General features: G+C 40.0%; 1 protein-coding gene across 1 annotated transcript in view; it reads right to left on the bottom strand.

The window, feature by feature from the left end:
* Positions 1 to 1,238: 1,238 nt before the first annotated feature.
* Positions 1,239 to 12,227, bottom strand: part of plxna4 (plexin A4) — a 203,848-nt gene continuing 192,859 nt past the window's right edge. Inside the window, exons 30-32 of the mRNA XM_039668055.2 lie at positions 11,039 to 11,251; positions 5,171 to 5,321; positions 1,239 to 4,266 (exon numbers count right to left, since the gene is read on the bottom strand). Coding sequence (XP_039523989.2) covers positions 4,171 to 4,266; positions 5,171 to 5,321; positions 11,039 to 11,251 — 460 coding nt within the window. The 3' untranslated portion in view covers positions 1,239 to 4,170. The remainder of the gene's footprint in view (positions 4,267 to 5,170; positions 5,322 to 11,038; positions 11,252 to 12,227) is intronic.

Genomic DNA, 12,227 nt, shown 5'->3' with positions numbered 1-12,227 from the left:
TTTTTTTTTTACTCTATCATTTGTAACATTTCTGGTGAATTTGCTAATGATCACGTCTCCATTCCTCCAGATGGGCGCGGACAGCATGTTGATATTTTTATCATATTTATTTCAAAGCTGTTCAGTTTTCTGCGTGGGCCGAGGATGACAGATCTCATTGCTGTCTGCAGCATCTCCGTTCAGTTGAGTTGAAATCACTGTTTGGTTTTCTCTGTTTACTCCACGGGAGCCTTTGCCGGATCTGTTGTCTTTTCACAGATGTTTACTTGGATAGATAGGACAAAGCACAACCAACTAATAATGCTAATTGCTTCCATCTGCTCCCCCGCAGCTGTCAATAGCCATTTTAGTCAATTCTAGGAATTAGTCCACCATCGTTCACCCTGCATTCTTATTAGCTGGCCTACACTGTATCTGCTGCTGGAAATAATTCTTCCGGAACTTTCCGAAATCACCCGATTTAGAGGAAACCGATCTCGTAGATTGGAACATCAGCACTAGATTTTACATTACAAAAAAAAAAAAGAACCATTATAAGAACCAGTCAGACTGCCTTGCTTTTGCGATGACCTTGTGCTCAAGGCTAAAAGGCAAGAAATCACTCAACAAGGGCCGACGCTTTTAGCACCTGTTGTGAGGTGACATTTTTGTGAAGAGGTTTTAAAATCGTCATCTCGCTCTAACCTTCCTCTAAGAGAGCCCAGAGACAAACGCTGAAAGGTCAGGGGGAAACATACTGGAGTTGTGGAGGGGAACGGTTTCTCGTTAACTGAGAGAAGCGATACAGTGCAATGAGATGAAATGTAATAATAAATGTGGCAATTGAGCCCTCTGGCACCGAGGGACGGGTGGAGGTTAAAGCCTGTGTCTTTGTTTTTCTGCAAGATGACGGTTGTAAAAAAATGCTCTAATGTTATCGAAAAAGGAAAAGAAATAGTAAAGGTCTGGTTGAGAGGGGTGGACATGCAGGTTGAGACCATATCCAATCAGATTAGAGATTGGTGCACATACTGTAACTCCAGTCATTTCCAGAAGTCACTTGGGTGTTTTCATAGTATACCAGTGAGCTTCTATTCCTTCATAAACTAGATTTGGTTTAGTTGGAATAGTTTTGTGTCGTTGTGGAAGCAGGCACTGCTGAGCTCTTTTACCACAATTTCTGTTTCCATGGAAGCAGTGACTTCTCCATTGATCAAAGCAAGGTAGACACACACAATAAAAGACAATAAAAGACTCGATCTTTTTCATAATAAAGTTTATTCTATATTACAAATAGTATTTTGTTCTTGACTGCAAAATAGGAATGCATTATATTTACATACACAGGTATACAATTAATTATAACAAAGTTGGAGAAGCTTGCCTTTCCGCTGGTCTCTCTCTTTTTCTCCGCCCATCAGGATAACTCTCTATCTTGCATCAAGTCTGGAAATATTAAAAAGTCTTTCCGAACAGGTCTCTAACGCCTGTTGTAACACTGAGCTAAAAGGACTTTTTAGTTCTTACAAAATGTTTAAGGTGGAAACTTTATCAGGTATTTTGGACATAAGGAATGGGGGTTTTCCTGTTAAACGTACATGAGAGATGGAACACGATATACAGGATCAGAGTCATGAGGGAATCCAGGAACATTTCAGTTTTGCAAAAAATTTGGATCATTTACGTAAGACCTCTGTGGACTTAATAAATGAGTTCCCTGAAGAAATAATGAAACATCTTACACTGTCAATTCTAAAATCCTTTGCAAGTTTGCTTATTTATTAGATTTTCTTAAAAAAAGAAGTAATACCTAACACGACGACAGTGGTATTTTATTATTTATCTCATTAGAATCATTAGCTGGGGGTAGCTGTGTACCTGAAATACCTCAACACAATCCTCTGTTACTAAGCTATGCTGAAAAAATTACTCGAGGGAGCCCAAAGCAATCACATATACAGAGACAATATCCAAAATAACATTAAAAAATAATTTGGTGGAACGCTAATGGGATCCTGAACACATTAGGTTGCCTCAAAATGATATATGGACAGCAATGGAGAAGTACAAATGAACACATTCAGGGAATCAACTCTTTAGAGTTGCACATTAAAGACGACAACAAATGCAATGTGTTGTGATGATCCCTAAATAGCATGTTAGGTGTGATTAGACTGGCATGTGATGACGTGTTCACATTTGATCTCTCAGATGGACTGCCTTCAAGAAAGGCAATGCACCTGACAAGAAGAGCAAAGGAGTCTGATGAAAGTCGAACAAGAGTTTGGTTTGGTTTAGAAATTCCTAGTAGTATTAGATAAATTGGTAGCAAGGCAGTTCATTTCATATCATCCAAATAGATCAACATGCAAGGGTATATACTATATCTGCTTAAGGTATCACCTTAGTCTTATTAGCATCTAACACATTCACAAAACATGGTCATGGCAGTTGAATGAAAGGGCAGGATAAAGGTTCCACCTTAACAGAGGTTGCAATTTTGAAGATGACAGCCCCATCTCGTTTTTTTCCATCTCGTTCTTCCAAGCAAAAGAAAGAAAAAGAACACGTCCACATCATCAATTGCAAGGCTTATTTTTTTCTGTTTTCGTTTTTTCATTTTTTTTTTTTAAGTTTAAATTGAAATACATGCGCTGAAAAAGCCAATAAAGCACCCAAGGCGGACCTGGGCTGATTCTCCACACATTCACATCACCACATAGGGTACGCTGTCAAGAGGAAAGAGGGGGTCAGAGGACAGAGGAAAGGAGGGCAGCTAAATCGTCTCTTTCCCTTTGTCAAAGTTACATCCAATACTTTTTAGGCCTAGGTTGGATTCATATCTCAAGACTTAAACTGCAGCAAGCCCTTAAACCACAAATCAGGACAGAAACAAATATGAGGCTGCAGACAGAGTGTTAGCTTCGTTCTGCAGGTCATAAAACAAACAGTGCCTTGTGTTTGCTTTCTCAGGGGTAATTTATTTTTTTTTTAAATTGGGCTCCTTTGGTTTTCTGCTGACCAGCTTTGTCCACATGTGGGTTTTTCTAGAGGCTTCCAGAGTGTTCGTTATGGGTGGGACCCTGCACGTGGCTGCACGTGTGCACTTTCGACGATTTCCCCCCCTTTGACAGCTAATTCTGAGTAGGATATTTTGTAATTAAAGTCCCCCTACTGGATGTGTGAACTGAGACACCTATTGAACGTGTGCTTTTTTTGTTGTCAGGATTACTTTGTCCTCTTGCAGCACAGCGTAGGTCCTGGCGACTTCGCTGGAGTACAGAGAGAAGGCGTCACTCTCTGAAAGAGGTGTGTGAGTGTGTGCTTGCTTCTAAGGGGATCAAACCTTGGCTTTTTCTCCAATCATCTAGATAAGAGAGGTTAAATTCAGATGTGCACAAGCCGGATAAATGCCGAAATGAAGGCTGGGGGTGAAGTGGTGAAGATGTGGGTATACCACAAGATGACAGGTCTTGTCTTTCAGTTTCACTGTCAAGTAAGGTCCTGGAAGAGACAAAATAATCGAAGCACTAACTTGTTGCATCCCGCAACACTCCGAGGATATTAAATAGATCGTGGTTGGATCTCCAGGCTTGGTTGTTCTCTTGTCAAAGCATTTAAATGATCTTGCATGTCCCATAAATCCACGGTCCTCAGGGTGTTTGGGTCCTCAGGCCTGACCGGTCTGCATTCTTCAGATGCATGCAGTACCAATTTTTTTAATCTTGCGTTTCAGTGTTTAATAAAGGTACTACAATGAATTGGACTCTATATTAGTGCCGTACACTACCCTAGTCATAAAAGTCAGAACAAATTGACACCAAACGTTGTGGTTTCTGCTTATCAGCTAAACTTTGAAGGCAACAGAAATGTTTTTTTTTTGTTTTTTTTTCCAGTCAGGAAGAAGGATGGAGGATGCAGTGAAGAGGAACTTGTAGGCAGCCACCCCTCTACACAGCAGAGCCAGGTGGCTACCCAGTCTACTGCATTATGGGTAATGTAGTCCTTGGCTCCTCCGTCCACCCTCTAGTTCCCATCTCTACTCTTCTAGGAAGCAGAGCTAATATGATGCAAACGCTTGTTTTTGTGGGAAGATTGCAAAAAGAAGAGATGAGATAGATGGACAGGTCTTCACTCAGGCACGGCTCGGTTTCTGTTGGATCTCCCAGTGCACTCTGGGAAATGTGGTCCTCAGCTCTCCAGGCTCATGAAGGCGACCACCTGCTCCAGTTTATAGGCCAGTCTTTGTTTTCTGGCGCCATCATCCTGTTCCAGTGCAGACACAATCTGGCACAGAGAGATGAGACATCAGTTACACATGCCTACAAATAACTACATATTTGCACTTTTCACTTTCATTTACTTAAATACTATACATTTAATGGACAGTTAACAATTACATTTCACAAAAAGAGATTCAAGAATTAAATAAAAAGTACTCTTACAAAAATATCAATTTTAAAGGGTTAGACATTTTTTCAGTATTTACTCGTTCATCTTCGGAACACAAATTAAGATATTTTTGATGGAATCTGAGAGCTGGATCACCCCTGCATACTGTTAGTCCATAGGCTTCTTGAGGGATTGAAAATTGCTGGCCTTGAAAAGTTATTAAAGACATCGTTAAAATAGTCCAAGTGACTTCAGTGGCTCAATCTTAACTTTCTCTCTGCCTCGAGTCAGGTTAGTTTAATAACGTAAGCTTCTGTTATTGTACGTCACAAGCATCACACACATGACCAGCGTCGGCCAATAGTGAGCCCACGTGTGACGTGGCTCTACGCTATCACACTACGTTTACTGACTAGAGGCGTATAGAGAACTTTACTTTTTTGTGTGCAAAAACAAATAAAAATGTTCTTGTCGCTTGATAAAGTTAAGATTGAGCCACTGTAGTCACTTGGGCTATTTTAACAATGTCTTTAATAACTTTTCGAGGCTGTCAAGTTTCAATCCCTGAAGAAGCCTATGGACTAGCATGCAGGAGTGATCCAGCTCTCATATTTCATCAAAAATATCTTAATTTGTGTTTCGAAGATGAACAAAGGTCTTACGGGGTTGGAACAACATGAGGGTGAGTAAATACTGACAGAATTTTCTTTTTTGGGTGAACTAACCCTTTAAGTTCACGCTACACTCAGAACGTGGTGATTTAATAACATTTGGAAAAACATTTGGAAGTGTTCTCTACCTCTTCTGTATATTTGCCCACGTAAGAGTAAATCTCGCTGAGGGAGCTCATGGTGTTGAACTCATTCATGTGCATGCGAGACTGCTCTGCCAGATACGCGTTCATATCCTGGTCACTGATAGCAGACATCTTACTAATGTCGGAGTAATATCTGTAAAAAAAAGGCAGAGAAACAGAAATAGCACATTTTTTTAACGAATGCTTAGAAAATGGACAGGTGACAGCTAGGGCTTGATGCAGTCTTTTATATATATATATATATTTTTCCATTATTTATTTATCAGGGACAATGATGAGAGACATATTCAAAAGACCATCTCTACCCATAATATACATATACATTAAATGCACTGATGCTGACACAGCTGGTTCTCAAGAATGTATTTCTTTAAGTTTTGAGAAAAATGGTTCACATCTTCAGATAGCTTTAAACTGTTGGGGAGTTGATTCCATTGTTTTATCATTTTAAATGAATAAGCTGTCTGTGCAAAGGCGGAGGATCTTTTTGGGATTTTTGTGAACCGTCGATCGAGATGTTCGAGAGATCCATGTTGAATAACATATTTCAGGGTCACTTCTGGCACTGACTAAGAGCTGTCTTGCCCCTTACAATCAGTTCCGCATTTACTTTCTGTGGCAGTACAGCTGCGGCTTACATCAGCGAGTGACTGTGAGTCTTAATGAGCCACTGTCCTTGAAAGTTTTCCAGAGATCAGCAGATTCTATAGGATGCTGGAAATGTTCAATAAATGTGCCCCACGCATATGCTGGCACTAAACACACTCTAGCACATCCAAAACCAAATGCCCACGTATATAAAAGCCCACACTTACTGTAGACACAAGCACTGTTCCAAAACCACTACCTACATAGACACCAGCCTTTTATGGCAGTTTCCATCATGGAACCTTATACTGTATTTGATTTGGAAAACTCTACTTAGGCAGTCATTTTTTGCATCACAACTTGCAATGGACTTTGATGTAAGCATGTTGCTAAGCTAATGTTGTGATACTCATTATAAGCCTAAAACCCATAGCACACAAACAAATACAAACATTTATATCCAGAATTTTATTTGTGATTGAAATATGTTAATTATAATCCATATTTATCTCGCTTCATTTACCAACTTGGATTTTTTTCTCTCATCAATGCATTCTGGGATTGCCTTTCCATGAAGGATACATGTGATGCTATGGGGTATCTTACTGTATAATTAACATGCCTATCTTTTGGAACAGCCTCCGTGCTTGGTGAGTACCCACGGTACCTTAAAATGCTGTCACTGCAGGCAGCTCACTAGGTTTTGGAACGATGCAACACTGTCTGTTGTCTTTGGGTGGCTGATGCATGGGAGTGAGTGAAAGAGTATTGGTGGAAGAAAAGCAATCAGTCACTGTCACCTGCAGCTGCAGAGGCTCTGTCGACTCTTTAATTAAGGCGGGTCATTTACATTTTTAATTCCTGCACCATGCCAGCTCTTGGACTCAACACATTCATTGACTAACCAGTGGCATACGTGTCTGTTTCAGGCTCCCGTGAGCACCTTGAGTAGCAGGTATGTGCTGCAATGCACCATTGGGCATCAGTGTTGGAGAATGGCACAGTGTTGAACGAGAGAGATAGAGAGAGGGGTTATAATCTCCAAGTATGCCTTTCCCAAAGGAATCTGTTCTCCAGTGACGGGTACACTCCATAGATGAGTTCACACATTTAAGTTTAGCTCTGCGTCCGCTGCATCCCAAGACTAATGACTGGCAGCTCGCCTGGCACTAATTAATACCACATTTAAATGTCAGCTGTTCGTCAACCACAACAAGCCCATGCTGGTTATTCCCTCGTATCGTGTCTGTATTACAAATGGCTAAATGCAGAGTTGCTACACTTTCTGACCAATGAATGACCATTATTGCTGTAATGTCATGCTGTAATGTCATTGCATAACATTACAGCAATAATGTAGAACTGGACATGGCACAATTGTATATAATTTTATATAAAATTATATATAATTTTGCTCACACACACACACACACACACACACACACACACACACACACACACACACACACACACACACACACATATATATATATATATATATATATATATATATATATATATATATATGAAGAGTTCAGATGCAAAAGCCTCTAAGTGCCATTTGAAATTTTCTTCTAAAATGATCATTTTTATCAAGCTTGTATATTTAAGTTCAGTAATTTCACTTAAATGGCATTGAAGATTACCTATTAATTGTCATTTAAGTGAAATTACTGAACTTAAATATACAAGCTTGATAAAAATGGTCATTTTAGAAGAAAATTTCAAATGGCATTTAGAGGCTTTTGCATCTGAACTCTTCATATATACGCACACACATTTATACATACAGTACACATACATACATATATAACCCATCCACCTCACAGGTGTGGCATATCAAGATGCCGATTAGACAGAATGATTATTGCACAGGTGTGCCTTAGGCTGGGCAACAAAATGGCCACTCTAAAATGTGCAGTTTTACTGTATTCGGGGGACCAGCTTCAATGGCTGTGCGAAGTTGCAGGATATTGGCAGGACCTGGAACACGCTGTCGTATATGCCGATCCAGAGTATCCCAAGCATGCTCAATGGGTGACATATCTGGGGAGTATGCTGGTCATGCAAGAATTGGGGTGTTTTCAGCTTCCAGGTATTGTGTACCGATTCTTGCAACATGGGGCTGTGGATTATCATGCTGCAAAATGAGGTGATGGTCTTGGATGAATGGCACAACAATGGGCCTCAGGATCTCGTCACACTTTCTCTGTTTTCAAAATGCCATCAATAAAATTCACCTGTGTTCATTTTCATAACATAAGCCTGCCCTTACCATAACCCCACCTCCACCATGGGCCACTCGATCCACAACTTTACATCAGCAAACCACTCATCCACACAACGCCATACACGCTGTCTGCAATCTTCCCTCTACAGTGAAAACCGGGATTCATCCGTGAAGAGAACGCTTCTCCGAAGTGCCATTGAATGTGAGCATTTGCCCACTCAAGTCGGTTACGATGACAAACTGCAGTCAGGCCGAGACCCGATGAGGAAGATGAGCATGCAGATGAGCTTCCCTGAGACGGTTTGACAATTTGTGCAGAAATTCTTTGGTCTGCGGTTGTGGTTGCCAAATTCTCTGAAGTGCCTTTGGAGACTGCTTACAGTAGAGAAATGAACATTCAATTCACAGGCAGCTCTGATGGACATTCCTGCAGTCAGCATGAATGAATATGTTTGGGATGCTTTGGATTGGCGTATACGACTGCGTGTTCCAGGTCCTGCTAATGTCCAGCAACTTTGCACAGCCATTTGAAGAGGAGTGGACCACCAGTTCCTAACTCGGAACTAAGAATGTATCATTGAGCGTACATTACCTGGTTTAAACACATAGATGTCAGCACCTTTAATTAAAGTAGGCTTTTCTCACCTCGACAGGTATGTTTTAACATGATCTCAGCCCTTAAAGATGTGTAACACATTATCTAATGCATGTAAATGAGCTTTCTCCCCATCTTAGCTCTTTTGTAGTGAATGTGAGCTGGCAGCGTGATTACGGTCCTATCATTTCCCCATCACACTCATCTGCCAGCCACCTATCTCCGACAGAAGCTTCTAATATCTCACAGCAAATAAACGCCCTAGTCAGAGGCTGCGTGGGCAAGGACACATGGCGCTGATGAGTTTTTATCAGTGCTGTTTGTTTAGCGTACAGTACAGGGCTCCGAACCGGTTCAAGGACTGAAAACAAAAAAACATAAACGAATAAAATTAACAGAAAACTAAATCGCTTAAACGTTCTGAAGAAGTGCTTATTTGAAATTACCATTAAACGGTTAATACATTTGTTGTATCGTCCTGTTTAAGATTTTAATTAGGCAGTCAACCAATCATGAATTCTAATAGTAGGGCCTATATGCAAATGTGACGTTGACTCATCCAAAGATGAGTGAAATACCCCTGCTTGGTTGTCAAGTCATCCTAAGTCGCAAGGCAATGTGCTGGTATTAGCTGTTGGATCGCAGAAGTTCGTCTGAGGATATGTCACCATGGCAGGTTATATGCAGCGTGGGGTGTTTTGAAACCAGCAAAATCGCAAGTTAGTGTACATATACAAAAATTAAACACCTTGTTGTAAAACAATGTAGTATTGTGGCTTTATGTATAGTCAGACGCTTGCATCGTTATATTATTAACATTTTTCCAAAATCAAGCTCAAATGGAGTTAAGTGGTTTTTGAGCGAATGCCGGAGATTTGTGTTTTGTTTATCGTTAGAACGGCCACATCTGTGGCAGTAAGTGCATTGCATTACATTTTTATCAACTTTCATGTTTTTACAAAGGTTACTGTAGCTATGCGGGCGCTCAGTTTTTACAGTTGTTTAATATATTTGGCAAAAACCTTCTGTTATAAAAGACAGAGTTATGCACGTGTTGAATTGGCTATGACTAGACGGCAAATACCAGACTTCTCCAATCCCCAATTACATAAAACTTTAGCCTTTACACACATTATTTATTCAAAGAAGCATTTTTTTTTTTACAAAATTACCCTTGTAAATCTCCAAAATGCGTGCAGCACTTAATTCACGATTGAGGCAGGTGGAGCTACTGTATGAGGTTTAGCCAACAGTTTGGCGATCCACTCGAGTTAAGGTTTGGTCACAAGCTCTTAGCATGTTCAATTCAGACTCTGGAATAAAGTATAGGCAAAAGAAAATAAATAAAATTAACATTATTAAACGCTATTTTTTTTCTAATCAAACCGGTTTCGTAACGATAATGTCACAGAAGGAATGCATGAAAAGAAACTAAAAAATACCGTTTCTGCTCGGAGTTAACCGATTTATTATTATTTTTTAAGCCCTGCTTTTGTAGACCAGCGCTGTGCAACACTTTCTGTGTGAAATGAGCTTTTGTCTTCAGAAAGCAATAGAACCATGTAAAGCTTTTTGACAGTCTTTGCTTTTAGAAAGATGGAATTCCTTAATTCTCTAACCATGATTCTCTTTTCTTGGCATTGTTGAAAATAGTGCCTCTCACCCAGAGGACTGTGGGAAAAGCTGAAAAGTTAGTCTCTCTCACCAAACAGTGACTAATTGCTCTGGTGCAGTGTTGGATAGACTCAGATGATCTACTGAACTACAATAGAGCTGCAATTCATCATCCTGGAGTTCTACAACACACTTCAGTCTGATTACCAGCAGCCACACACACACACAATATCACACAAACACAGTATCTTTGCATCTTCTCTTCTGATAAAAAACGTTCACAAGTGCATACCAGTTTTGTGGGTAACGCATTACAACTAACACAAGTTACGTAAACAGATTACTTTTTTCAAGGAACTAGTAAAGTAAAACATTACTTTTAAATTTACAATAAAACATCTGAGTTACTCACTTTAAGTATTTATTCTCACTTTATTAAACAATGTCTTTGCTGCTGGCATTTGATGATCCAATTCAACCATAGGAATAATAAAAAAAAAAACGACTAAATATTATGTTTGTTTTATATTCTTGCTGAAATAAGTCTGTTGAATTTTCTTCTCCTGCATCCTATTATTTTGTGATCCAGAATGGCAGCACAGCCTGTTTGTAATGCATAACTTTTAAGTAACTGTCCTCAACACTCAAACACTAAAGCATTCAAGCAGTTTCTTCTTGTTTCTACCTGATCTCTTCACACAGCTTTACAGCTTCAAGTTGACTCTTTCTGATGTGAGTTTGTCAGACTGTGGTGGCCTTTGGGTTTGGCTGTTCAGTCACTTTGTGTATACAATTTTTGCTAATCATTTGACTTGAAACTCACCTCTCCACCCAGCTCTTGTAGCTGGGAATGTCCTTGGCGTACAGCAGCTTGTTAGATGGGGAGTCTTTTCCCAGGCGGTGCTCTGACGTCGAGCACGAATCCATGAAGGTTTGAGCCACCACAGACAGACAGGCATCCGTGATGCTGCTCTTATGGATGTCGAACACAAACTGCGGGTTCTTGATCACGTTCACCCAAAACCGTAGAGGTAGACTGTGGAGAGCAAAGGAAGTGGTTTAGTGCTATTCTTATATTTTAAAAAGCTCTTTTAATGCATAAAAACAATTTATGAAACCCCAGGCTGCATTTAATGCTTATAAGTTAAATTGAATAGATAATGATATTGTTAAAGGAAATCATTTTAATTTAGATGTGCAGATCCAGTTTTCTAGCTTGGAATGGGTTTATGAGCACTTATACCAGGCTTTTACAGCTATAACTCATATTAGTTTGTTTGTATCTGTGCGCTGCCCTGCAATCGTGCACCTGTCTAAAACAATAAATGTATACAAGGCTACTTTATACTCCATCCCATTTGTGCTTAAGTGAAATCAACTTAGGCTAGACCCTTGGTGTATGTGCGAATGCGCTTCTCGTGTGTCACAGATGGTGTTTAGTCTGGGACTTTGTGTGCTTGTTTCTGAGACTGCAGAGTTCTCATTAGTTTTCAAGATGGCTTTGGTTTTGTCTTGGATAACAAAAACTGAGGAGAGGACATGAGGGAATAAGAAAGGACACTGCAGTGAAATGGATGCAGAGTTTCACATCAAAGTGAAAGAGAGAGAAAACCGTCAACAAACGCTTTTCCATAGAAGCCCCTTCTTTGTTGCCCTCTGAATTCATTTAACAATAACAACTGCACCAAAGAGGATTTAGGGAGCAAACCACGTATTATGACTCCCAATTTAATCAGACAGAATCAACTGGGATTATCTGCATTCTATCAAAAGGATATCAATGCTGTAAAAACGAGTCGACACCCTCGTAAACCTGCCACAGCTGGCCTCAGATTGTGTACAGAACAAAAAGCAGGACGTCTAAAGCGCCATACTTTAGAGAGAGCTCTCAGTGGAGAGAGTGAGTGGATCAGGAGATGGGAATGATGTCTGGATGGACTAGATCCCAGCTAAATATAGAACTCAGCTCAGCGTAGCTCTCTCTGGGAAAAGCCTCATATTCTTCTGTCAGT

Source organism: Pimephales promelas, chromosome 24 (assembly GCF_988280905.1).
Source record: "Pimephales promelas chromosome 24, fPimPro1.hap1.1, whole genome shotgun sequence".
NCBI lineage: Eukaryota > Metazoa > Chordata > Actinopteri > Cypriniformes > Leuciscidae > Pimephales > Pimephales promelas.
This window is presented reverse-complemented; position numbering and strand designations above follow the sequence as displayed.